General features: G+C 58.2%; 8 protein-coding genes across 8 annotated transcripts; 6 read left to right on the forward strand and 2 right to left on the reverse strand.

The window, feature by feature from the left end:
* Window positions 1-1,948: 1,948 nt before the first annotated feature.
* TRAVEDRAFT_63467 (Dihydroorotase homodimeric type) lies at window positions 1,949-4,818 on the forward strand (the record flags this gene model as incomplete). Its single annotated transcript, XM_008037511.1, has 7 exons — window positions 1,949-2,013; window positions 2,046-2,354; window positions 2,678-2,907; window positions 3,313-3,410; window positions 3,504-3,663; window positions 3,723-4,142; window positions 4,221-4,818. The coding sequence occupies 7 exons, from the start codon at window positions 1,949-1,951 to the stop codon at window positions 4,577-4,579; spliced, it is 1,641 nt and encodes a 546-aa protein (XP_008035702.1). The 3' UTR covers window positions 4,580-4,818.
* Window positions 4,819-5,706: 888 nt separating this feature from the next.
* On the forward strand, window positions 5,707-9,398 carry TRAVEDRAFT_27359 (uncharacterized protein). Its single transcript, XM_008036654.1, has 6 exons — window positions 5,707-6,831; window positions 7,423-7,549; window positions 7,601-7,745; window positions 7,797-8,622; window positions 8,695-8,801; window positions 8,940-9,398. The coding sequence occupies exons 1-6, from the start codon at window positions 6,130-6,132 to the stop codon at window positions 8,968-8,970; spliced, it is 1,938 nt and encodes a 645-aa protein (XP_008034845.1). The 5' UTR covers window positions 5,707-6,129; the 3' UTR covers window positions 8,971-9,398.
* A 2,737-nt stretch (window positions 9,399-12,135) lies between these two features.
* Window positions 12,136-12,858, forward strand: TRAVEDRAFT_35348 (uncharacterized protein; the record flags this gene model as incomplete). Its single annotated transcript, XM_008036737.1, has 1 exon — window positions 12,136-12,858. The coding sequence occupies one exon, from the start codon at window positions 12,136-12,138 to the stop codon at window positions 12,856-12,858; it is 723 nt and encodes a 240-aa protein (XP_008034928.1).
* Window positions 12,859-13,706: 848 nt separating this feature from the next.
* TRAVEDRAFT_44746 (uncharacterized protein) lies at window positions 13,707-15,038 on the forward strand (the record flags this gene model as incomplete). The annotated part of the gene is made up of 2 exons (XM_008036871.1): window positions 13,707-14,532; window positions 14,587-15,038. 2 exons carry the CDS (start codon window positions 13,707-13,709, stop codon window positions 15,036-15,038), a joined length of 1,278 nt encoding a protein of 425 aa, XP_008035062.1.
* A 1,058-nt stretch (window positions 15,039-16,096) lies between these two features.
* Window positions 16,097-16,888, forward strand: TRAVEDRAFT_70160 (uncharacterized protein; the record flags this gene model as incomplete). Its single annotated transcript, XM_008037512.1, has 2 exons — window positions 16,097-16,444; window positions 16,497-16,888. The coding sequence occupies exons 1-2, from the start codon at window positions 16,102-16,104 to the stop codon at window positions 16,886-16,888; spliced, it is 735 nt and encodes a 244-aa protein (XP_008035703.1). The 5' UTR covers window positions 16,097-16,101.
* A 386-nt stretch (window positions 16,889-17,274) lies between these two features.
* On the forward strand, window positions 17,275-18,698 carry TRAVEDRAFT_44748 (uncharacterized protein; the record flags this gene model as incomplete). The annotated part of the gene is made up of 3 exons (XM_008036872.1): window positions 17,275-18,100; window positions 18,155-18,568; window positions 18,640-18,698. 3 exons carry the CDS (start codon window positions 17,275-17,277, stop codon window positions 18,696-18,698), a joined length of 1,299 nt encoding a protein of 432 aa, XP_008035063.1.
* A 366-nt stretch (window positions 18,699-19,064) lies between these two features.
* On the reverse strand, window positions 19,065-21,485 carry TRAVEDRAFT_144139 (glucose-6-P dehydrogenase). The gene is made up of 9 exons (XM_008037513.1): window positions 21,422-21,485; window positions 21,253-21,362; window positions 21,162-21,196; window positions 20,447-21,110; window positions 20,275-20,351; window positions 20,012-20,213; window positions 19,633-19,937; window positions 19,432-19,574; window positions 19,065-19,360 (listed from the first exon to the last, which is right to left on the reverse strand). The coding sequence occupies exons 2-9, from the start codon at window positions 21,347-21,349 to the stop codon at window positions 19,327-19,329; spliced, it is 1,557 nt and encodes a 518-aa protein (XP_008035704.1). The 5' UTR covers window positions 21,350-21,362; window positions 21,422-21,485; the 3' UTR covers window positions 19,065-19,326.
* A 319-nt stretch (window positions 21,486-21,804) lies between these two features.
* On the reverse strand, window positions 21,805-24,079 carry TRAVEDRAFT_27362 (E2 ubiquitin-conjugating protein UBC8). Its single transcript, XM_008036655.1, has 9 exons — window positions 23,960-24,079; window positions 23,851-23,894; window positions 23,696-23,775; window positions 23,452-23,566; window positions 23,341-23,393; window positions 22,420-23,273; window positions 22,247-22,359; window positions 22,052-22,195; window positions 21,805-21,989 (listed from the first exon to the last, which is right to left on the reverse strand). The coding sequence occupies exons 1-6, from the start codon at window positions 23,960-23,962 to the stop codon at window positions 23,014-23,016; spliced, it is 555 nt and encodes a 184-aa protein (XP_008034846.1). The 5' UTR covers window positions 23,963-24,079; the 3' UTR covers window positions 21,805-21,989; window positions 22,052-22,195; window positions 22,247-22,359; window positions 22,420-23,013.
* Window positions 24,080-24,950: the final 871 nt, after the last annotated feature.

The following is a 24,950-nucleotide window of genomic DNA, read 5'->3' on the forward strand; positions in this document are numbered from 1 at the left end:
CGCAAACAGCCCCATGACCCTAACTGTGATTGTTCGCAACCCTTGGTGTCTCTGAACGGCCTGCTCGATGCGTGGAGCCAGGCTTCGCAGAATACTGGCAAAGGTCGCTAGGTTTTGCACTGCGTCGGTGTGTGGCAGGGTGAATCTGAGTCTGTTGAGGGCCGGTGGTGTGGAGGCGAGGAGGGTGCTAAATGTCTCGTAAGTCTGAGTCTCGGGGACCTGCACTTCGTGTGTGCCGTAAGTATCATGGAACCAAGAGAAATCCAGGGACTCGAGGCGAGTGCATGATGCTAGGCCGAAGACCTCCCAAAAGCCTAGAGATAACACGCACGTTAGCAACTGTAATGGCAAGATCCACGAAGCGACGGCAAAGACTCACTCGCAACCTCTGGCCGCTCATGAGTCGCGGTGACGTAGTTCACACTGACCGCTACTTCGACGTTGTGTACGCTGTTTTCGTGGAGGCGGAGCAGCGCCCCGGCGAACCGCAGCGTGGCGGAATCTGTCAGAGAGAAACGCAAGGTTTCCAGGCGTCCGGGATCGAATCCTCCGCACTGGAGGTTGAAGGCCGCGAAGCAATCAGTGCCTTTAATTTGGACGGTACGCGCAACCGGCCGCGTGGTGGCTGTTAAGACCAGTGGCACGTCCGATGAAACCGCAGAGTGGATCGGCTCCGCCATTCGCCCCTTCGAGAAGAAGATTGTATCGAGCTCGAAGAAACTTGAGATATCGAAAGCCGTGGTGCGAGAGCGGAGAGAGAATGGCTCTGGCGTGTATATAACGCCGCTGAGCTCTAGTCCACGCAGTTTCACGGGCGCTGTGGGGAGGGGAGTATCGCTGGGCCACCCGAGCAGGGAAATATCCTCCAGTTGGACGACAGCCATGGGAGACAGTGCGGCCGCGACCTCCATGAGCAAGACGGGGGATAATGGGCAGTTTTCGGGCTTGTCGTCCTCATCGTCTTCGGACTTCTCACCGATATCAGCATCATCCTCGAGAACTTCGAACCACCGAAGCTCCCCCCAAAACAGACACAGGTTCCGTATGGCTGCAGCTAGATGCGGCGAGGATAGGAGGAATGCGAGGAAATCGTCGGGGTCTTGAGTATTGACATTGAGCCACACATCCTTGAAAAGTCGTTTTTGGGCGGGCGGCCTCCAGGATCGGCAAACGAGGGAGCATGATTTCAGGGCCCATTCGTTCACCCATGTTGCAGACATTTCATCGTGCGTACTTGCGATGATGAAGTCCATGATCTCAGGCGGTAGGGGTACCATGGCGGGATGAGGTAAATACAGGCAATACCGACGGGCGCTAGATCGTGCCTTTGAAGTACTGGGCGCTAGATTACTTACGCTCGATCGAAAACGGGGCAGCAGATTTAGCTCATCTGGAATTTTAGCAAAGCCAGTACAAAGCCCATACACAACCTACACCGAGAGGTCAGTACCTGCCAGCGCGTAAATTGCTGAAAAAAACGCTGCGTGTGCAGAAATGCCTATCAACACGGCTATCCGAGTCGTGTAGGGTAGAAAGCCCGCACCAGGTAACTCAGTATGAACGACAGCCTTGTATATATCACGTCCTGTACTAAATATTAGACGAACTATCTTCAAAGACACGGATGCAGGGAATGGAGCTCACATCAATCTACATCCTTGTATTCGAACCTAAGCATCCCACCGTCCATAATCCTCGCCGGAAGGGTACCGCGCATAGCATTCATACATTCCTCCGCCGTGAGCGACCGCGTTACCAGTGCCACCAAAGTGAGCGTTCGCAGCCCCGGGAAACGCGCGACGGCCTGCTCGATCGGCGGAACGAGGTGGCGCATGACGCAAGACAACGCCTCAGCGGAGTTCGTATGCGGCAGATCGAATATGAGCGCGGCAAGGGTCCGCGGCGTCACACAGGTAAGAGTGGCGAGGTATGCAGCGCAGACACCATCATGGCCCTGCGCTTCCTGGACTCGGGGGATGAGGTGCCTGCAGGAAAGGTTCAGCGTTTCGAGGCGTGTGCATGAGGACATACTGAAGACGTCCCAGAATGCTGTGGAAGGTGGTGCTGAGGATCCACGGACCGCAAGAAACACATGGGGCGGCGCGAACACTTACTAGCATCCTGGGGTCCTTCGAAGTTGATGATGTGAGAAATACAGAGCTCGATGTTGAGCACGCCTGCGCCCTGAGTACGGAGGATCAACCTGGCAAGCCCCAACGATTCACCGTCTGTGGGGAAGAATCGTACGGTGGCGAGATGGTCTGGATGGAGCCCTCCATACAAGAGGTTGCGCATAACGAAGGCGTCCACGCCGATGATCTCGAGGCTGCGCGCGATGGGTCGCGTCTCGGCTGGTAGGGCAACCGCCAATGCCGCTGTCGGGTTGATAAACTCATCGGTGTGGCTATCGGCGACGTCGAGTTCATCGAGTTCGAAGAAGCTGAAGAGATCGTAAGAGATGCATTGTGAATGAGCGAATAAGGAAGTGGAGCTTCAGCCTGTGAAGTCTCACCGGCGTTGTTGGAAGGGGAATATCATCGGGCCATCCGATGAGCGTAATCCCTTGGAGTTGGAGCTCGGCGCTGAGATCTGAGAGGCAGGTTGGCCGCGACTTGCAAGAGTAGGATGGGGGATAGACGACATTTCCCGGACTCAGCGTCGATCACCATCGTCGTAGGATGCATGTTAGCCCATATGTTCAAGATACGGATAGCCGCGGCGAGGTGTGGGGAAGCTTTGAGGAACGCAAGGAACTGGTCAAGAGGCTTTGTGACACACAGCCTCACGTACTGGAAAAGAAGGGGCTGGACGAAGGATCTCCAGGATTTGCATACGAGAGAACAAGACGCGAGGGTGTGCTCTTCCAGAGCCGTTCTGAGGTTTTCGATGATGAGATGTATGATCTCGGTGGGTAGAGTAGGGACCATGGTGGACCGAAGCAAAGCAAAACGCGGCGGCGAGAGCGGCACCCCAAGCGAAGTTCGACTGTTAATTCCACGACGTGTCCTATAATCAAGATTAGCCAAGCACTCTACACTGCGGAGGAAGACTTTGTCTCGTCATACCCCCGTAGAACACGGTATACGTGCCGGCAGGACGGTGCTTCGAAGTTCGAAGGCGCGGCTGTACAAGCGGCTGCCCTGGCAATGTATCTCAGCGAATGAGGTGTGCAAACAAGGTCAAGCAACCCAGAGGACCGGAGTGTCCGTCTGTCTCCATGATGTCATGATCGATGTTCCTGCTCAGGTATTTCCCAATGGGCGCTTGTTTGGCCCACTTCTGCCGAATCTAAGATCTGCGTTTCTTGACCAGCGACGACCATGTCCTCAGAAACCATCTCGGTGGCCTCCCCCGCAGACTTCCATGTCCACCTACGCCAGGGTCCTCTGGCAGAGGTTGTGACGAAACACGTCCGCCAAGGCGGCTTCTCTCTTGCCTATGTCATGGCACGTCCCCCGTCCGGTCTTCCACCGGCCCCATCTCATCTCCGCCGTCCAACCTAGCCCAACCTCAAGCCGCCCATCACGAACGCGGAGCAGGCCTTGCTCTACCGGGCCCAGCTGCAGGCGATTGATCCTGCCGTCGAGTACCTGATGACGCTCTATCTGGGCCCTGAGCTCACGCCAGACGAGGTCCGCAGAGCCGCCCGCGCAGGCGTCGTCGGTGCGATTCCGTGCACATCCGTCCCAGAAAGACCATCGGGCTCATCGCCCGCGTCACAGGTGTCAAGTCATACCCGCGCGGCGTCACGACGAACTCCGAGGGCGGGATCGAATCGTACGAGGCGTACTACCCCGTGTTCGCCGCGATGGAGGACGAGGGCATGGTGCTCAACCTGCACGGGGAGGTGCCCTCCTCGGCCGCGACGAACACCTGCGTCCTGAACGCGGAGCCCGCGTTCCTGCCCCACCTCCGGAAGCTGCACGCCCAGTTCCCGCGGCTGCGCATCGTGCTCGAGCACGCCACCACGCGCGCGGCGGTCGAGTGCGTGAAGAGCCTCGGCGACACCGTCGCGTGCACGATCACCGCGCACCACCTCGCGCTCACCGTCGACGACTGGGCCGGCCAGGCCTGGCACTTCTGCAAGCCGGTCGCGAAGTACCCCGACGACCGCGCCGCGCTCTGGGAAGTGGTCAAAGAAGGTCCGGGATCTCGTTATTCCCCCGACGGTTGAGTTGCCGCAGAAGTCCTTACGCGTTTCCATCCCGCTTCCCCCCCAGGGCATCCTCGTTTCTTCCTCGGCTCCGACTCTGCACCCCATCCGGCAGAGACAAAGGCGACGGCGGCGCCGACGCAGCCGTGCGCAGCAGGGGTGTACACCTCTCCGATCCTGCTGCCGTTGGTGGCTCACTTACTCGAGTCGTTCGGCGCGCTGGACAAGATCGAGGGCTTCGTGAGCACACATGGGCGCGCGTTCTATGGGCGTCCTGCGGCGGAGACCGATAAGCGCGTTGTCCTTCGACGTGCGTCCAACAAAGTTGTTGGGATCGAGGGCTATGGGACAGGCGCGACACATGTAGTGCCGTTCTGGGCGGGAAAGGAGATTGGGTGGGAGATCGCAGAGGACGAAGCCGTGTGAAGGTAGAAGAGACGCGGAAAAGGGAAAGCATAAGTTTGTTGTATTAGTATATGGTCACCATCTTACAGCTGCTTAGGAAACGATAGGTCGTTTCTGAAATCGCTTGCGTTGGGGGATCTTGTTTGCCTGCGGACGCCCCTAAGGCCCTTGACGAAGAGTGTATATTAGATTTTGATGGTTGCACCTGACTCCATAGGCATTGCTTCGGAGACAGTAGTACCGTACTCTGGCCGTGCTAATTCCTTTGATAAATCTCCTGTATGTTCAATCGCCACACGCCGGGAGCGGCCCATGCGGCTAAGTAGCAGTGTATGTCATCGAGAAGCAACAAGTCTAATGGCGGCACTGAAGTTACTATCACTCCATCGGTTCTGCAACACTTTTCGCACCGGCCACCATACATCCTCTTCGAATATTGCTCTTGCATGGCTAATCCATCGGGGTATTATTTGTTACACGAAGCCTCACGTCGGATCTAAGAGTCTTGGAGGTACAGTCGATATGCGACAATTTGGAGTATTTCTGGCGAATACAGCCGTTTCTGTAAGCGTTTGCATACCTTCTCCCTCTCTGTTTGAATTGTAAAGTACGTCATCACGTAAGGCGCCCTACCACTGTAAAAGAACGGACCATTGACAACTGACAGGACCCGCGCCGCGAGGCATTCTTCTGGTTACAGACATCCGGATATATATGGAGGGAATGCGCTGAAGAAGGAGCACAAAAGTTTGTTGTATGAATTTATGCCATGGGGACGGAAATGTCAAGGAAACTACTCGGCCCCGCGTGGTGGGGGTTGAGGAGAAGAAGCTTACGTTCCTTGCCACCTACGACGTGCGTGGGAGCTCGAACGGGTGCATTGCTGCAACTTTAAACCCGTGCATGCCGGACACGTAGATTTGAGTACCTGCACAGCAGCGCGGTGGGAGAGACGAAGGAGCAAAGACGGTTAACGAGAGGCTAAGATCGCGAGAACGTTGGAGGAAGGGGCGCGAAGCGAGAGGACGAGATTGAGTGCGCAAGGGGCAGATCCGGATCTCGATCGCGCGACTGAGCACGTGGCGGGAAATGTCGATTGAGGTACGACGATCGGCGAGGAGCAGGATCGCTCCCCTCCGTCCGTCCAAGCACCTCCTTGTCTCGCTCTCCCATCCCCCGTGCTGTGCGCAGATGCGGCGCCGCCCTTGTTCTTGGATATGACGGACAGAGCACCAGACAGGCTGCGTGGAGGCCCCGACGCGGGCGGGGCGGGGGTGGACGGAGGGGGGAATGGGAGGGCCAGAAGCGGGGAGAGGCGCAGGGAGGGGTCGGATCGGTGGGAGGACAGGCATGAGGCCGAGGGAGAGGCTGCGAATCGCGCAGACGAGGGAGGCCATCGCCCTCCGAGGACGCCCCCCACCCGGCGGCCCGTTCCCAGCCCAGATCGCCCGTCGTCCCAGCGAGTGCCGCGATCTCTGCCCGTCCCCCTCCAGGCGCACACTACATCTACCGCCCGACCGCCCTTGGTCCGCTCCTCTCCCTCTCCGTCCGCCCCCTCCCTCGACGCTCGCATGCAGCCCAGCGTCCTCCTGCCCATCCTGCACTGTCCACTATGCGACCCCCCCGCCCTCTTCCGCGCACCCGTCACGCTGCACTGTGGACACACCTTCTGCGCCGTGCACCTCACCTCGCTCAATCCTCCCTCTACCTCCAGAGCGGCCGATTCTGCGCCCGTGCTCCCTCCCTGTCCTCTCCCGACTTGCTGTTCGTCCTCTGCGCGTGCCCAGACGACCTTTTCACATGCACCGCCTCTCGACGTCACCGTGAACAAGCTCATCGACATACTTGTGGCACCGCCGACCGAAGACGTCCAGCCGCCTCCATTTCATGACGACCCCGACGACCGCACGGACTCCGAGTACGAGGTAGATTCGGATTCGGACCTGGAGTATCTCCCCCTACCTCCCAGTACGCCTACAAGCCAGCACACGGCGTCCCCTACCCGAGAATCTGACTCAGCTGCCCCTCCACCGACCCACCCCAATACCCACTCCCGCTCTCGGTCGCGCTCTCATTCAGGCTCACGCCCTCCCGCGCCCAAACGCCGGCGACGACGGCTTCACCGCCATGTCTCACCCGCTCGCACTCGCCCTTCCCCTCACCGCACCGACCACGACCCACAAAGCCGTCTCGAGAAGGAGCTGCAGTCCGAGCTTACTTGCGAGATATGCTTCGGGCTCCTTTGGCAACCGCTGACCACCCCATGCCAACATGTGAGTACACGCTTCCTTGGTTCCGAGATCCCCGGTCGTGCCCGCACGCCGTCCGCGCATTTCCTCCACGTCGATCCCGAGAGCCGTGTCTCGCATGGGATCGGGAGGTTAGCTGCCTGGAATCCGGCGGAGGTCTTTCTGGATTGTACCCGTTGCGTCGCGCGCGATTCCGTCCCACTCGGGATCGCATTCGACGTAGGCCGGGGTGTGCACATCGCAGGTTTCGGGTCTCGGCTCGATCCCCAGCGCGCACCGTGGATTTTGCCTCCGCGAGGATAGATCGCACAGGCCACTCGCATCTCGCCTCAGTCGCGGCTGCGGCGTAGAAGCCTGCCCGATCGGGCGGCGGTATTCCGGATACGGCAAAGGACCCCGGGGAAGTTGGTGCGCACAACGTTGTGCTCTCTCACAGCGGGCTCGGCGCTGTGCTCGATCGATGCCGGGGTGCGGGATCGGTGTGTGGGGCTGCACTGCGGTCGACACATACGCCCGCTTGTCAAGTATAATAATGCCTCCGTCGCCCAAGTACCGGTGGACTCGGTGCCCAACTACCCTACCCACAGAGTTCGCTAACACTCGCTCTCGTTCCAGACATTTTGCACCCGCTGCCTTTTTCGCTCGCTCGACCACAACCAGTCGTGTCCGCTCTGCAGGCAGAAGCTCCCAGGTTACGACTACTTTCAGCAACACCCTTGCAACAGGGTCATCCTGGCTATTCGTACGTATGTATCCTCGCCACAACGTCATCGGCACTGACAGCGTCTTGCAGTCCTAAAGACTTTTCCAGAGGCTTATGCCGAGCGCGGCGCTACGATCGAAGCGGAGGAGCGCGATGCGCGCCTCGACACACCAGTATTCGTGTGCCAACTTAGCTTTCCGGGAATGCCAACGATGCTTCACTTTTTCGAGCCTCGGTGCGTTATGCCCTGTTTCACCTGTCTGGGGATTCGCTCATACCCCCTTAGATACCGACTGATGCTCCGACGCTGTCTGGACTCACCGCACCCGTGCTTCGGAATGATACCGCCACCCCGAGCAGCCCCTTCGGCTTCCGCCAGCGGCTCCAGTACAGGCAACGACTACGGAACGATGCTTGCTATCCGGAACGTTCAAATGCTCCCTGACGGGCGCAGCCTAGTCGAAACCTGGGGCACTTGGCGTTTCCGCGTCATGGAACGCGGGACGCTCGACGGCTACATGGTCGCGAGGATAGAGCGTATCGAGGACTACGAGGAGGAGCTCGACGACACTGCTGCCGTGCCCGAGGACCCGAGCGAGGACGAAGAGAGGCAAGACACTGCCGAAGTGGGACCGGATGACGATGGCGTCAGGCAAAGTCCGCTCGGGGGCCGCGCCATGGGAAGCACGACGGCGACAGCGCAAGTAGAGGAGCAGCACGAAGCCGCTGTCATCGCTGAGCTTGGTGATGCGGCGACCGCCGCTCAAACAGCATCAATTCTGGCCCCGCAATCGCGCCCGGGCGCGATCCACGCCTCTTCGTCCACAAGCTTAGCGGAGTCCAATTCTAGCCGTTCACATGGCCACAATCCACCCACGTCGCAGGATGAGCCGGTGGCGCCCAAGGACAAGAGCCCAGGGGCGTCGGGTGCGGGTGCGATGCCAGCCTCCCCGCAGAGTCCGCGACCGCCGACAAATGCGGAACTGATGGCAAAGTGCCATGCCTTCATCGACCAGATGCGCGAGGGCACGCCGTGGGTCGTCCAACACCTCAACAACAACTACATCCCGATGCCGAGCGACGCGGCGAGCTTCAGCTTCTGGATGGCCCTGGTACGTCCCCTATTCCCGCGCGCTGCGGTCAGAAAAAAAAAAGCAAAACTGACGGTTCGTTATCGCGCACAGCTTCTCCCGATAGACGAGCACGAGAAGGCGAAGCTGCTGCCCATCCGCTCGCCGCGCCTGCGCCTGCGGCTGGTCGTGCACTGGATCGAGCAGCTGAACAGCAACTGGTAAGTGGCCCCCTCCCTCTCTCGCACCCCCGCTGTGTCCCCCGTGCTATGTGAGTCTGTCGTCGCTCGGGCCTGATCGCATGTTCTCTCCCCCCGTGATCAAGGGCTCGTGCTTATGCGTCTGCGTCTGCTTGGCAGGTGGTTCTCTGGCGGGTGCGTCGTCTGCTAGCACGCGCGCTGCCGCCGCGCGCGCTCGGCGGCTGGATGTGGCTCTTCGCGTATGCGATCATGCTCGCCGCGGTGTACTCCGCTCAGGCGGACTGGCGTCGCAACAACAACGCGCCTGCGGCCACCGGCCAGACAGGCGTAGTGCGCACGTAGGTGGCGGCCGGCGAACTGGAAGGGTTGGAGAGGGCGAAGAGGGGGGTTCCGGCGTGGTGGTTTGTTCGGGGTTTGGACGGGGGGTTTCTCGCATCATGGGCTCCGTCACATCCCTAATGGCGTGCTATCGCTTATTGTCCCCCGCTGTTATACTGCTGTGTCCTGTCGGTCTCATGTTTTCACAGGGTGTCCGGGCGTCCCTGATTCCATGTCGTATTCGTGGCTGCTGTAGTCACTGCCTAGGCTTCTTTTCATATGCTATCATTTGGATGCACGTCGTATCGTTGTGGGTGCTTGGAGGAGGGCGCGACCAGCCTGAACAGCAGACGAATGCACGCAAAGGGTAAATTCTGTGTACCGAGATGCCGTCAACGTTACCTTGGCTTATCACATTCGGCACCGCCACAAAAAGTGAAGCTTGAAGGTTAAGGTACGCCTCTCTCCTCAATTTTGCCAACGACCACCATGGGCATTGCTACAAACTCTTTACACACTCGTCCTCCTCGCCTTCAATAGAACGTGTAAGGTATGCCTCTGTGAGAATACTCCAACTTTGGGTTGAACTAATCCACTGAGCCTCGTCGAAGAATTTGCTAGCCGATTCACCATGGTCCATATCCCTCCGGAAATCGTCACATTCATCCTAATTGAGGCCACACAACCTGTCTACTGTGCCTCCCTTAGTCCATCGGATAAGGCCACTCTCGGCTCGTGCTCTCTCGTATGTACGGCTTGGACGGCCATCGCACAGGCCCGTCTCTTCGGAGACCTTGATCTACGCGGCGGGCAGAGTCGGACGCTGGGCCTGTTCCTCCACACATCACGGGCGCAGTGACCACGCTAACGTTGTGACATTGGAACACCAGGCCCATCACCGCATTCTACGTCTGTTTCTATGACCCCTTCGAGCTTAGGAAGACGGAGGAGATCGAGCGGGAGGTCTCCCCCGCGGTCCTTATAGGACTCGTGTCTGCGCTGCCTCGCCTCGCCCGCCTGAAGCTAGAGGACTCCACTCTGCACGGCTGGCGCAAAGACACGCCGCTTCCCGCGCTTCCCATCCGCCTCCGCGCGCTGGAGCTCTGGAGCATGTACTACACGCCGTTCTCGTCCTCTGGCACGACATATTTCGATATATTCGCCTGCTTCGAACTTGACGAGCTCCATGTTGGGCACAACCGCGGCCTGCCAACGCGTACGCTGCCCGCTGAGGCATCCGCGCTATCGCAGGCCGCTCCCGCTCGACGGATCGTACGCCGCCTCAGAGTTCGCGACTGTGAATGGTTCTCCCTTCATGCTCTCGGACACGGGGCATTGGACGAGGAGAGCCTTCGCTCGATTATCTTCGTTGCTCTAGGGAATTGTTCGCTCAGGGAAGCCAGCACGCCGCTGCTCCAGCAACATGGTGCCCATCTACGCGACCTGACATTGAAGATCTCGTCGGATATCTGGCTCTCTTGGTATACAACGGGCGGTGAGTGCGCCCGATACCCGTCGAGTGCGTCCCCCAGTCGCTCATGGACATCTTCCAGGTATAGAAGTGGTGTTCAGCCTGGCGGTATGCACGCAGCTCAACTCCCTGCATCTCGGCTGGTGGCAAGGAGAAAAGACGCGAGACATCCCGCGGGCTGATGACAAGGAACTTGGCGAGGCGTTCCGCAGCCTGCTCGCGACCGCGCCAACCACCGTTCAGGTGCTCACTCTCAACATCTGCGCCCGGAGGGATATGGATAGGGTGGCAGACACGGCGAAGGAACTCGTCTCTGTGATCGAGCAGGCAGTCATGCGGTTCCCCAGGCTCGGTTCGCTCACGCTGGGTGTGTCTGCTCCACACGAGCTCGACCTCGAGCGGCGCGTGGAAATAATTCGCAGCCAAATTCCGGCTGAGATTTTGGGCAGCGTGATACTACGAGTCATACGGGCCAAGGAGAACTAGTCCGTAAGCACACAGAGTCTTCATTATATGCCATATGTGATATCGTAGGCTCACGTCGTAATAGCGTTCAAACCGGCCAAGTCACATCAAACTAGGCGATCCGTCGGTCGTACTATACACAAAATAAACCCTCGGTCCTCTCCACGCCGACGACGTGGACTCTTTACAAGTTCTTCCTTCATCTCAAGAGCAAGAATCACGGCTGCTCCTCCGCTAACAACTCGGCGCCTAATAAGAACCAAGCTTCGAATTCGAGAGGCATGGAGTCGAATCAAGCGCTCAATCTCTTCTGTGTTCTCCTCTCATCTTCGTGTTTACTCCAATATTCGCAAGGACTGATAGCGCTACTCTTGGAAGATAGAAGGTCAGCCGCTTTTGTTCGGAAGCCTGGTGCATGTTATCTCGCACGTTTCGTTCGAAGCGTGTCCCGCATTTCTGCTCACATCCACATCCCATCCAAGCTTTCTGCGCGGAGTCCTGAGTACCAGAACGAGTCACCCCAGCATACTGCGGAAAGTGTCCATTGATTATCAAACGAGATTTCTCAGGTTTTCCGCGCGGTCGGAGGGAATGTCGAGAGGCGTCCGCGGATTGACGCTCGCGGCGGCAATGCGGTGGAGATATCATCCTCAGATATGATCAGCGGTGCGCAGCCCAACACGCTCGCACCCTGGGATCGTCGCATGCGCCTTGGGCGGGCGCGCGGTCATGTGTGTACTCGGATAGCGCGTCGGGATACGAAAGCGTGGAGGACGAGCCCGCCCCGGCTCTGCCTCGGGGGTCGGCTGTGACTCACGGTGAGTCCTTCGTGCTTCTTTGGGTCGACGTCATATGCCTTGTACGTCTGTCTGGTAGGACGCTGCACAGCTCGGGCGGGGCGGGGCGATTCGCGCTATCATGCATCCCGCCCCCCGCCCCCGACGCGGGCACGCGCCCCCCGCCTCCCGCCCCGTACTTAAGGGAGATCATCACCCTCCCTTCACACCAGCTCCCGCCTCCCGAACGACTGTACGCCCACACATCCCCGTCGCGCCTCGCCGCTAACTCCTGCACCACTACCTCCCCTTATCATCAACGACGATGCCTGGACATCACCGCGTCCGTTTTGCAGGTATCCCCACAACCCCGTCTTCTAATGCTTCGCTTGCATCGTCCCCGGGCCCGCCAACGCCACCGAGCCTCTTGTACGCACCGCTTCAAGCTAACTGCTATAACACGCCTTCGCCATACTACTATCCGGTACCTCTGCCGGCCGCTCCGGTGCAAATTCACCCCGTCTTTGCATGCACTTTGGGGACCGGTGGCCCTTTATCCTGGGACCTCACCCAGGACGTCAACACCGTGTTGGTGCGGACACCGACGGGTCTGCGCACCGTGTCTGATCACTTAGCGATGGAGCCCGCGACCACTCCCAGAGTCGCGTCCATCATCATCGTCTCCGAGCACCTGCCATGGCAGATCACCGTGAACCCGAATCCGGACGCGGCTTGGGCCGCGCCATATGTCACTGTCGGCGATGTGCTCTACGCGCTCTACCGCGCGCTCCGCATGGGTGTGACCGCGGCCGAGCTCCATTTGTGCGACCTCAACCACCGGGAGCGCGTGCACGCCACCTACCATGCGCGATACTCACAGGTGGCGCGTGCGGACGAACGCGCGACGGAGAAGAACAAGGGCATCAAGCGCGTCGACTTCCTGTGTGGGGCGCGCAAGTTCGTGGGGCTCTCCCTGGTTCCCGATGGGAACCCCGCGAAGGGGCTTGCGCCAGGCCTGGTATGGCGGCTACACGTCGTGCGACCGTGATTGCGTCGTAACGTCGTCACTGCTACCTACGCAAATTCTGTTCCCGCCGTCTATTCAGCACGTTACAAAATGCTCCATGCGCTGCAATCCTCATAGCCCAACAACCACGTCCGTGTCGCATTAAGTATCCTATATCCGCCCATTCTCCGCAAGGACTTCGCAGCACACCACTTTATTCTCGGACTGCTTCATTACGTGTACTCTCCAGTGTATGAATAACCTTGCATTCTTACCATCAGGATAGATTCCAGCTGGAACGTTAACGTTTTACCCTGCCAGTGTATATGTACTTGACGACATCTTCCTATAGGTACAGATAATATGATCTGATACTGCCTTTAAATGTTCAGCACGACTCCTTGCCACCACGGTGTACGGTTTTCGGTCAATGAACGGGGTGCAGAGCTGGGAGACGCGCGGCATGCGCGCGGGGGGCATTGACATTACGGTTAACCTTACACGACGAGCAGCATTCTGAAGCTCCCGTGGGCTGCCTCCAATTCGGCTACTACCAGGACTTCTCTTTTCCACTTGGTACGTTGATCTTCTGCCGTATCTCATGTTCCAAACTCGAATTAAGGGCGGTCCCGTAGAGGCTAGATCTTTACGCCTTGCGACAGCCGAGTCGCCGCTCCAGCACAAACACGCGCTCCTCACCGCCAACATCTCGCATCTTCGTTGCGGGCACTTTAAAGCCTAGAATTCGCATCAAAGGTGGCCCGATCTACTCACCTCAGGCTCTATCGGATGCATCCATCTAACACACGCGGCAGATTCAGAGGTCATCATACCGCCCTTCCAGCCCTGCCAGAGAGGAGTACCACCTGCATTCATTCCGAACACACACAATGCTCCGTTTCCCCGCCAATGTTCTCGACCTTATCCTCGATAATACCGGAGATGGATACCCTCGGAGGCATAAGGAATCCCCACATCTGCGGGCCTGCTCCCTCGTCTGCAAGGACTGGCGACCGGTCGCGCAGTCTTTACTCTTCAAGGAACTGCGCTTCCCAGTGAACAAACCTCTCTATCGGGTCCTCGCCTTCCTGAATGCCGTACCCCACATCTCTATCCACGTCCGCTCCCTCGGTATATGGAGATTCGAGCACGATCGCGAGCATCAAGGCTGTGGCATCCAACCACATATCCTCTACAAGCTAATGGTCGCGCTTCCAAAGCTCCAGAAGTTGGACTTGTTCCGTGTAGTCCTCCTTCGCTGGAACACAACTGTACCTTTCCCAACGGTCCCAGTGAAACTGCATTCCCTCGTCCTAACGGATATCGTAATCGACTTCCACCCCACAAGATATTCCGCAGACCAAGCTTTCGACTTCTTGCGCCTTTTCGACGCACAAAAGATGCGTATTTCTGGCGGCGGGCTACCCCTTCCCTACTTGATTACCCGTCCTCCGGTAAACAACATTCTCGCAGTCCCCGGAGTGCCCCTTCCCGCCGTTCGAGAGCTCGACATCTACGGGCAGAGTTTGTTCATCGAAGTGAATGATGGGAACGGTGGCTTGAACACAAATGAGCTCTCTTCCTTATCCTTGGAACCCACTGTCATTTTCGGCAACACGTTACCCTTCTACAACCGTTTCATATGCCGCTACAGCAAGACAATTCGCCACCTCAGCGTGAATATTGGCCGGGCTCTGGGCGAGTCTGAAACTGCAGGTAGGTCACCCAGTCATTTCCCACATACGGTTTGGACTAACCTCATCTGCTTAGACATATGGGAGCACCTCAACCTCGCATCGTGCACGCAGCTGAAGTCACTGCGCCTGCACTGGAGCCATAATGAATGGGCCGGAGTGGAAGGACAATACGCTCAGGTATGCGAAGCGTATCGCGCAATCCTCTCCACTACCTCCCCCCATCTCCTTGAGCTTTCCCTGGTCGTGGAGGCTTCTTCGGCCCGGCCATCGGATACGCCTTTCGCCGAAACCGCTCACTACATCGCATCAATCCTCATCCACGGTGTCGAGAAACGTAACGACCTCCAGAGCGTTACACTCGAGATATCCAGACACCTTGACCTGGAGAAGAGTGCAGACACGGTAAAAGCCTTACTCCCGAAGTCCTTCATGGATCGACAACTCCTGCACTTCAAAGCCCATCACGGGCCTTCGTTTTGTATGTTCTCTTATATCTCCCTTCTCACCGCGGCCAACTCGAACTGATACTGACTTCGATTTGTCTAGAACAAACTCGTCGACTTGCTACATTGTCATCGCTGCGAGTCGGTGGGTTTATGTCGTACAAGTTACACGGTGCGATCGGGTTTTAGGTTGGGTCGTAGTGGCATGCACTTAATTTTTAGTCGGGGAATCATTGCATTAGGACGCTTCGGATACACATACAAAGAATAGCCTGTACTCGTGGTACGAGGTGCCAATTACTTGCGCCCCGCTCGTACCACTGCGCGATAGATCATGGAGTGCTAAGTCTACAGAGTAAGTACTACTCACTTGATTTTAAGCGCCGAATGAAGCGCTCGCTGGTTGTGGCGCGTCGCTGTCAAGTGACGCTGCTACCGTACCACCACGACTCTCCACTCGAGAGTCGACACGAAAGTCCTCTTCGGGTACCAAGTCTTAGCCCAGCTATCTGAGTCCGTAAGCTGTCAGCAGTTGCTTACTCGCTCTCTTTGGGCTTTGGAGTACACCACGTCTCCGAACACGTCACAGTGCAGGTGAGTGCTCAGTGCGTGTTCACCGCCTGGAGTGTCTGTAACCATACCCTACAGGGCTCTAGATGCGTTCATTTCCGACCGAGATCCTCTACTTGATCCTCGGGAGCACGGAGAACCTTGACCCTTGGTACTATGGCAAGACTGAAAGCACGCTCTCACGCTGCTCACGTGTATGCCGGTCTTGGAAACCTATCGCACAAGATCTCCTTTACAGGGTGCTACGTGTCAGACTTGAACGCCATTCCCTGACGCAACTCTATGCATTCCTCCGGTCGACGCCCTTCATCGCCGGACTCGTCCGTGTTCTCCATCTTTTTCCCAACAAAGTTCGCGGGTATGGTGGCAGGTATACAAACTTGACCGAGGTGGTCATCAAGCCTCACCTACTAGTCGCAATCCTACGCTGTCTACCCAAGTTGTCCCAGTTAGACCTACGACAGGTCATCATTAGCGGTTGGCCTCTCTCTCGTGCTCTCCCCTCCATACCGATAAAGCTTCGGACGCTCCGGATGGTCGAAGTTTCTTTCAAACCGAACAGGAGTGCGTCCAGCATGCCCTTCGATGTCCTCTCTCTTTTCGAAGTTGACGAGGCCGAACTCTCCATGAACGCCGACCGTGGACACCCCAAGCATCCCAGACTCATTCTCACGCACGCTGGGGCACCTCGTCCGACGATCCGCAAGTTGAATATATCTCGAGGAGAGTGCTTCTCTCTGCTCAATCACAGTCTGGGGGGGCTTAACAGCACGGAACTTCGCGTAGTCGAACTCAACCCCCCTACTTTCGAAGCGGTGAAGTTTGCGGGCCGTCTTATTCGCCACTACGGGCAGCACCTCTCGCAACTCCGGCTGGACATCTGTGTGACCCTGGAAAATCGCCTGTCTACGGGACCAGGTGCGACCAGTCCGAGCCTACGGTAGCAACATATCCCCTAACGGTTGTGCAGATGTTTGGACCGCATGCAACATGGCCTCTTGCATGGCTCTCGACATTTTGGAGCTCACCTGGACCAATTTCAACCCATGGGGGAAAGACGCCGAGGAGCACAACATCACGCGCAGAGAAGTCTTCCGAAACATCGTCTCCACTCTCCCTGCAACGCTTCGCGAGCTCTCGATCCCCATCTCCCCCTCATACGAAGTGCCAGAATTCACGGAATCAGCGTCGTATGTCACGCCGGTGATAGAACATGCCGCTAGGAGGCTCCCCCACCTCGAGCACGTCACCCTAGTGATTGCGCGGCGTCTCACTCTGAAGGATGCGAAGGAGGTCATGCACGGTATGCTCTCCAAGGACGTCATAGAGCGCGGCCTTGTGCGGTTTAAACATAGACTCTGAAGGCTTCGTAAGTTGTCGTGCTTCCGCGCATACCGCTTGCACTCATTTGGTCGTCTCAGGACTGCGAGGCTCGACCGGTCAACGCCCTTCCGGCTCCATCCTTGTTTATCGTAACGTTAGCTAATTCTCATGTCCATATGAACCGGTGCTAGTAAATAGCTCAACCAATGTGTGCACTGCGCGAGAGTAACGGTCCTCGTTGCGTCTCGATGAAGTTCGTAGTCCATCGGCAATCAAACGCGAGCAGGTGACCAACGCGCTGGATGGTACAGTCATGGCGCGCGCTAGTGTCTGTCTTTTCCTACTACCTACCGCCTCGAATTTCGACCCAACTCCGTGCTTTACTTATCGTCGTCCAAGCGTAGACACGGGGTGTCTCTCCCAAAATGCCTACACCGAGGTGCTCTGTCGAGCTTGTCCGCATGATCCTCGAGTACCTCGATGGCGGTCAGTGGTTTTCCGTCAAGACTGACACGCTCGGTGCGTGCTCCCGGGTCTGCCGCACCTGGAAAGATATCGCGCAGCCCATCCTATGCCGGCGCATACACCTCTACACGCACGAGCGGTTCGACCTCTTCCACGACTTCCTCCAAGCAAACGCGCGCATCGCCTCCTTCATGCACGAGCTCGTCTTCAGCGTCTCGTTCTCCGAAGACCTCTACCCCCTTCCTCCCTGGCTGCTCCTCGAGATACTCAAGACGACACCCAACATCCGCTGCGTCTGCCTCCAGGGGATCACGCTGCTCGGGTGGCCGCTTTATACCCCGATGCCTCCAGTGCCATTCAAACTGCACCGGCTGGTCATCTCGGACATCCAGAACGGCCCATACCACAACGAGCACTGCGCCCGTCTCGACTTCCTCCGTCTCTTCACCGACGTCGACGAGCTCGTCATCGCGGGCAGCACGATCGGCGTAGAGTCGGACTCGGACGACGATTCGGAGCGTGGCAGCAAAATGACGGCCAACCGGCGCGGCATACCCCAACCTGTCGTGCGCAAGCTGAGCATCGCGGACCCGGACTGCTTCCTGGAGTACAACGACAAGTGCGGTGGGCTGGACAGAGCGGCGCTGCAGACGCTTGACGTCGTGGCCGACAACAGGGTCGCGGTGCGCTACGCTGGCAAGATGCTCCGTCGATACGGCGCGAACATCCGCGACCTGCGCTTGAATCTGTGCCATGCGGTGAAGGTGCACAAACCCAAGGATGCTCGTATGTAGTGGCGTGCCACGGCAGCGGCATGTGTTGCTGAGATATCTGTTGCAGGTATATGGAAAGGCCTCGAGATGGGCAAACTCACAACAGTGGCGCGGCTGACGCTGCATGTGCGGGCCAATACCGACAATACCAATTGGGAGCGCGAGGAGATGGACCGCGAGTTCTGCAAGGCGTATACTGCAGTCCTCTCTGCCGTCCCCACCGGCACACTTCGCGAGCTCACCTTGCTCGTCCCAATACCGCAGGAAGAAGACGCGTTTTTCACGCTGGCGCAGTCCCTCGCTGCGATTATGTCGCTGGCCGTCGAGAGGTTCTCGACTCTGTCGACGATCGTTCTCGTGGTCTCGCGCAAACTGACGTTTGATCAGTGTGCTGCCATCTTGTGCAAGGCACTCCCCGCTCAAGTCCTGGATAGGGATATAATACGCTTCGAGTATTGGGGCCTTAAATATATAGGCTTGGGTGAGTTGGAGTCTGCCCCATAAGTTGTGGTTTCTGCTACACATGCTGATCACCCTGTAGGGCACTGATAGGCATAGGTGCTCGATTCACCGTCGCACACCTCTCACTAGTGTGGCTTGTGTCGCCATGACCTACTTCGCATATGCTGTTGTTCCAGATTGTCACGGTGAACTTGGAGAATCGCTGTCCAATTGTCACCCCTTTATTCTACTATACTAATATTTTACATGGTCTCGCGAAATATATCTTGGTACGTCGGTCAACACAAAAAAAGGCCGCGGGCTTACAGGGCTCAGGTACACAACGTGGTATACAGATTCTCTACACTAATTGGTCTTTACGCACTACGTTCTCGATTCTAGAACACGTTTGAACTTAATTTTGAGCTTGAGCTAGAGCATTCGGCCTTTCGAACCGCGAAGCTTCACCAACCCTTCTTCGGCGGTGCCTCACTCGCCTCACTTCAGCTTCTTGACACACGCAAATCTGCAGCATCGGACGACACGGGGTTACAACACCATACACGGACAATACAGCTCGCCTTCTATGTCTTGCTTGCGATTACTTCCCTACAGATGCATATACAGAGCCAGCAGCCCAGCTACCCAGTTCCCGATACGTCTCGACTCCCGCCTGATTCCTACTGGTCTCCCCTACACAGCATGCGATGGTTGCAGATATTGATATTGGATGATTGCTCGGACACTTCCTTGTTGTTGTAGACTGCGCTACTCGTACACCTGCGCGACGACGGTTCCTCAGAGAGACGAGATGTTCATGAGAGGCCACGTGCTGTGGGAAACACGGTCGATCATTCATTGTTGTTTCCAATATGACGGCAGCCCTGCGAAAGGAATACGTACTACTCGGCGACCGTGCGCTTGTACCCGTACTTCGAGATGAAGGGGTCAAGCTCCTTGGGGCCCCGCGAGCCGTACGGGTATGGCACCGGCTTGGGTGCAGGACCGTTCTTGCCGTCTATCCAGTGCAGGATGGGTGTGAAGATCTATGCGCGCGCGGTGTTAGCACATAGCATATAAACTATGTCAGCGCGCGCCACGGACCTTCCACGCAACCTCGAGCTCGTCGTCACGGACGAAGTTGGAGTGGTCGCCGCGCAGCGCGTCCAGGATGAGTGCCTCGTACGCCTCGGGGATCTTGACCTCGGTAAAGCGACGCTTGTACGTGAGGTCCATCTCCGTTGGGATCGCGCGTGTGTTCAGACCAGGGGTCTTCGTGTTGAGCTTGAGGTACACAGCCTCGGACGGCTGGATGCGCAGCACGAGCTCGTTGCGCGAGATGTCCTTGAAGATGCCCTGCGTGACGTCCTTGAACTGGATCCGCACCTCGACCTTCGCCTCGTTGAGCGCTGTACCGGCGCCGCAGATACGCAGATAAGCTATCGAGAAGCGCAGAAGCACGGTGAGAATAGCGAATACTGACCCTTGCCGGCCTTGAGGATGAAGGGGACGCCCTCCCACCGGGGGTTGTGGATCCACAACGTGGTCGCGGCGTACGTCGGGCAGACCGAGTTGTGGGGAACGGTGTCATCGTCGAGGTACCCGGGCTTGCCATTCGCTGCGACATACTGGCCGAGGAGCGTGTCGTTGCGCTCAATGGGCGGAATCGCGCGGAGAACCTTGACCTATAGGGCGTCAATGGTGCATGAGAATCCGGGACCGGGCTATAAGTAGGCCGTTGCTTACCTTCTCGTCGCGGATGTCCTCCGCTGAGAAAGACACGGGCCGTTCCATGGTGAGGATGCTCAGAACCTGCAGCAAGTCTAGACCACAGGAACGACGTCAGCATCACGGCCGCCTTCGCATGTCATATAATAGACGTATATGGTAGTATGGGAGCGGCCGGTGGGAAACTCACGGTTCTGGAGAATATCACGAATAACACCAAACTCGTCGAAGTAGCCGCCGCGGCCCTCAGTGCCGAAGGGCTCCTTGAAAGTGATCTGTACGTTGCTGATCGAGTTCTTGTCCCAAGCCGCGTTGAGCGCGATGTTGGCGAAGCGGAGAACGAGGATGTTCTTGACCATCTCCTTCCCAAGATAATGATCGATACGGAACGTCTCGTCTTCTGTCCAGTGCTGCTTGAGCGAGCTGAGGAGGGTGCGGCACGAGTCAAGGTCCTTTCCGAAGGGCTTTTCGACGATAATACGGTTCTTGCCATCCTTGGAGTAGCACTGCTCCTTGAGGTGCTGCGCGACGGGGATGAAGACGCTCGGGGGGAGTGCGAGGTAGAAGAGGCGGTTGCGCTCCTTCGACTGGTACTTGGACTCGATCTCCTCGAGGGTCTTGTTCAGGTTCTCAAACGAGGGGCCGTCTTCGTACCCGCCGGAGACGTAGGAGCTGAAGCCCTTGAAGGCCTCAACGGAGGCCTTGCCCTCGGCATCGTCGTCGGCGACCTTGATGTAGGAGGTGATGCGCTTGTGGTACTCGGCAGCGTCCATCTTAGTGCGCGCATAGCCTACGATTTTGACATCGCGGGGCAGGAAGCCCATGCGATAGAGGCCGAAGAGGGCGGGATACGTCTGAATGAGGTGAGCGCGGATCGGCGGTGCTGATTAGATAGAGACGCGTACTTTCTTCTTCGCGAGGTCGCCGGACGCACCGAGCACTGCACAGAGTGAGCGGGGTGGTCCGGAGGGGCGGCGGGATACGCGAGAGACATACCGACGATGATAGTGTTGTCCGTGAGGGACTCGTGCGCGGACGACTCCATCGAGGGGATGGTGCCGGACATGGCGCGGGGGCGGCCTGTAGTTGCCATGCTGGTGGATGTTCTGTGGGGGAGGTGAGGTGGTGGTGGAAGGAAGGAAAGAGGCAAGGCGGACGTGCTTACCTGAGCGAGCGAGTGTTTGTGAGGGAGCGCTGCCGCCGACGCGTGAGTGCAGGTCGGAGTGGACGGGATGTGCTCGTTCAGCAGCACCGTCGCCCTCCAAGAAGGATGATGCAACCTCTGATTCCCCCCGGTCCGCCCGCCCGGCCCCCGCCCATTGGCTGCCCGCCCCTCTCCCACGGCCACGCTCGCCGACCGGACTATGGCCGATGCACGTCTCTTCCCAGCGCCCGCTGCTCTCAGCAGCGACGCACATGACCCTGCCCATGGCTCCCACACACGACGACGACCTCCTCCTCCCCACGGCCCCCGACTCCGAGCTCGACGCCCTGCGCGACCTCGTCTCCTCCGGCTTCCTCAACCACGACCCCTCCCAGGTCCAGATCCGCGCAGGCGCCCTCTTCGCCCGGCTTAAGGCTCTCAACCGCGCCGCCAACCATGCTACCCGCGCACACAAGCAGGCCACGGCCGACGCGCGCCACGAGATGGACCAGACCTATCTCGGGCTGCAGAACCTGCTCTACGAAAAGCGCCACCTCGAACGCGAGATAGAGAAGTGCCGTCAGTTCGCGTGCGTCCTTGTACTTGTGAAATTGTGCGCGCGCGGAGCCTTACACTAATCGCGTCGTACAGGTCTATATACCAGGACATCCCATTCCATGCACTCGAGGAATTCAAGCAGATTGCGCCTGAGGAGGCGCGGACGGACGGAGTCCTCGCGGACGAGCATCAGCTCATGCTCAACCGTCTCAGTTTTGAGCTCTCAGAGCGGCAGAGGTGCGCCACTCCTAATCCCGGCTCATTTCCCACCGGCTCATATTCCTCCAGGTTGGATCAGAAGCGTAAAGAGCTCATAAAGGCGAAAGAAGCGCTCTTGAAGGAGAGCAAGACGAAAGCCGCCACCATGGACAGTGTCAAGACTCACATAGACGGCCTGATGAAGGTCCGTCGTGGCGGCGCCACCCGCTTCTGCACATGCTCAACTAACCTTGTGTCCGTACAGTCCGCACTTGAGGCGCAGAAGAAAGTTAGCGACCTCGTGCAGTCTAATCCGCTGCCGCCTACCACCAATCCTTCAACGCCGGCCCCGAGCTAAGCTCAGCAAACCTGGCGTGAAGCCCATTCGCATGCAGCGTCCGGCAGTCGGCATCGTCCAGCTCCCCTTCCGTGCTTGGACTAGATCACCCTCTGCGGCATCCGCGCATACTATGCTCTCGAGGTCGAGCTACGCACACCTCAGCGCCACAGGGCACACCGCGATTTCGGAGCTGGAGCAGCCGGAAAACAGGGGTGGACAGAAGTCTCTGAATACTGTATCGAACAGTTGCACCGTGTGTTCAGATTGGAGAGAGGAAGGCGTGATCTACAATGAATACAATGATGATTCCAGGACGAGGCAACCGAGGAGACGGACAACGAGAAGTGGTGTTACAACGACATCAAGTACAGACAGCGCCAGCAATGGCACACATTACAAGTGGGTCATGAGCGAGGAAAGGTATGCGAGGTGAGAGCGAGACCGGGTGGCGGCGTCTGATCCGGAGTGAGAGTACGAGAGAGGGAACGGGGAAAGGAGGGGCGGTAGCGCAGGCCGCTCACGACTGCATGTGCTCCGCGTCGTCGTCGCTGATGCTCCCGATGTCGCTCATCTCCTCGTCTTCGTCCTCGTCGTCATTGTCGACGGCAGCGTCCGCGGCCTCCTTCGTCGCGAACCGCTGCACGTACTCCTTCACCTTCGCGTCGTACTCCTTCGGATGGCGCATGAGCAGCGCCGCTGCCTCGCCGTTCAGCGGGTCGTTCGGGTTCGGGTAGCGCAGCAGCTGCGGGAGGAACACTTCAAATATGTTGATCATGTCTGCGCGGGCGGGACGGTGCGGTCAGCGTGCACCCGGGGGCGCCCAGGCAGAAGCGGGAGGACGCACCGAACATGGGCGACCACGTCTGGTTGATCACGTCCAAGCACACGGAACCGCTTCTGTGCGAATGGATGTGAGCGGGAGAAGAACAGGGGTGGATAGAAGCGCAGGACGCACAGCTCGTCGATGTTCGGGTGGAAGATCTTGTTCATGAAGCCGATGCTGGGCGACTTGAACGGGTACTGGTCCGGGAGCTCGACGTGGATCTTCCACACCCCGCCGGCGAACGGGGCTGCGAATGCGGCAATTCCGGAGGTCATCGTGCGACCCGATAGAAACGCAGTGGCAGAGGCGGGCGTGGGTCGGAGTTACGCGCATTCGGTCAGGACACGGGCATACGAGATGAACAGGGTTCACTCACTCTCTGTGGGACCATAGAAACGGACATAGAACTCCTGCATGCTATCGTTCACGAGGTTGACCTCATAGTCCGACATAAGTCTATCGAGGGAGCGCCACCGTTAGCATCTCTGGGGGCGGAGGAGATCCCACAGATGGGGAAGTACGAAGACGTACAGCTTCATAACGTCTGTCTCGATACGACGTTTGCTGGGTGAGCTGTAAAGTCCCGAGACGCATGTTAGCCGGGACTGCACCGTCGTCCGAGGACATTCAGACTACTTATCATGATGTCTGGTAGAGGGAGGAGTGCGTTGTTGTGTAGAGGTCAGATCTTAGTGGGAGAGCGAGGCAGAGGTGGAGAGCGTAGCGGAGGATGAGGACGACGAGAGAAGAGGGGCGGGAGAGGGAACGGAGAGGGTGAAGGGAGGAGGTGAAGCAGTGACGGTGACTACAGCTGTCCCGCCCGATACGCCTCAGCGCCGGAACCTGCCCGACTCGCTCGGCGCGGTGCTGCGTCCCGGTCCCTCCTCCCTTCTACCATGTTCTCCGTCCTGTTCGCCATCGCCGCCTCCTCCCACTGGGTGCACATTGTCTACTGCTGCTGATGGGTCTGGCTCTCTCTGCAACCTCGTGAACTTAACGTAACGGCAGAACCGTGCGCACGGCACGAGCCTAACCTTGCGAGGTGCCGCGCCTGTTTACCCATCTCTGGACCGGCCGGGTTGCGCGACGGACGCGTTTAGGGTCGTGTTTCCCGCGAAGTGCACGACGGCGAGGCCACCCGGACGTCGTCTCTCACACCGCGCGCGGGGGCACCATCGATATCGGCCGCAATGGCACAACTCTCGCTCAATCGCCTGCTGACGACCGCCCGCCGGTGCCTCTTGACCCCCCGCTCTCGTACGCGTGTCTCGGCTCTCCCTCTGAGTCTCATGGCCTATTGCAGGCATCCTAGTGCGTTGCGCGCGGTGGCAGTCCCTGGTGGGATCTTCGACGCGCGACTCAATCAGCTGCCCTTCGCCTGCTAACCGGATTTGCGCTGAAGGACGGTATGACCATAAGGGCTCTGCATCCGGCCGCGAAGCATGCACCGCGGCGAATCATTCGACGATGCAGCTGCTTCTCTGGCCCAAGCAACGTTTGAGGGGGATCCCTGACCGACCATTCGTCCAATAGAATACAGTGCTACCCGCGCTCAGCGGGGTCGCGTTCGAGAATACAGCAGGCCCATTATGTCGATACAGTCTTACCAGTACGTCCACTCTTCCACCACA

The sequence above is a fragment of the Trametes versicolor genome (assembly GCF_000271585.1).
Source record: "Trametes versicolor FP-101664 SS1 unplaced genomic scaffold TRAVEscaffold_3, whole genome shotgun sequence".
Classification (NCBI taxonomy): domain Eukaryota; kingdom Fungi; phylum Basidiomycota; class Agaricomycetes; order Polyporales; family Polyporaceae; genus Trametes; species Trametes versicolor.

Coding starts and splice junctions, on each gene's coding strand:
- TRAVEDRAFT_27359 (XM_008036654.1), top strand. CDS start 6,130: ATGCAGCCCAGCGTCCTCCTGCCCATCCTGCACTGTCCACTATGCGAC. Junction 7,550..7,600: donor CAGGGTCATCCTGGCTATTC/GTACGTATGTAT, acceptor AGCGTCTTGCAG/TCCTAAAGACTTTTCCAGAG. Junction 8,802..8,939: donor GAGCAGCTGAACAGCAACTG/GTAAGTGGCCCC, acceptor TCTGCTTGGCAG/GTGGTTCTCTGGCGGGTGCG.
- TRAVEDRAFT_144139 (XM_008037513.1), bottom strand. CDS start 21,349: ATGGCAACTACAGGCCGCCCCCGCGCCATGTCCGGCACCATCCCCTCG. Junction 21,111..21,161: donor GCGACCTCGCGAAGAAGAAA/GTACGCGTCTCT, acceptor CACCTCATTCAG/ACGTATCCCGCCCTCTTCGG. Junction 19,938..20,011: donor CATCCTCAAGGCCGGCAAGG/GTCAGTATTCGC, acceptor GCGCCGGTACAG/CGCTCAACGAGGCGAAGGTC.
- TRAVEDRAFT_27362 (XM_008036655.1), bottom strand. Junction 23,567..23,695: donor TTTCTATGGTCCCACAGAGA/GTGAGTGAACCC, acceptor CCGCATTCGCAG/CCCCGTTCGCCGGCGGGGTG. Junction 23,274..23,340: donor GACGTGGTCGCCCATGTTCG/GTGCGTCCTCCC, acceptor CCGCCCGCGCAG/ACATGATCAACATATTTGAA.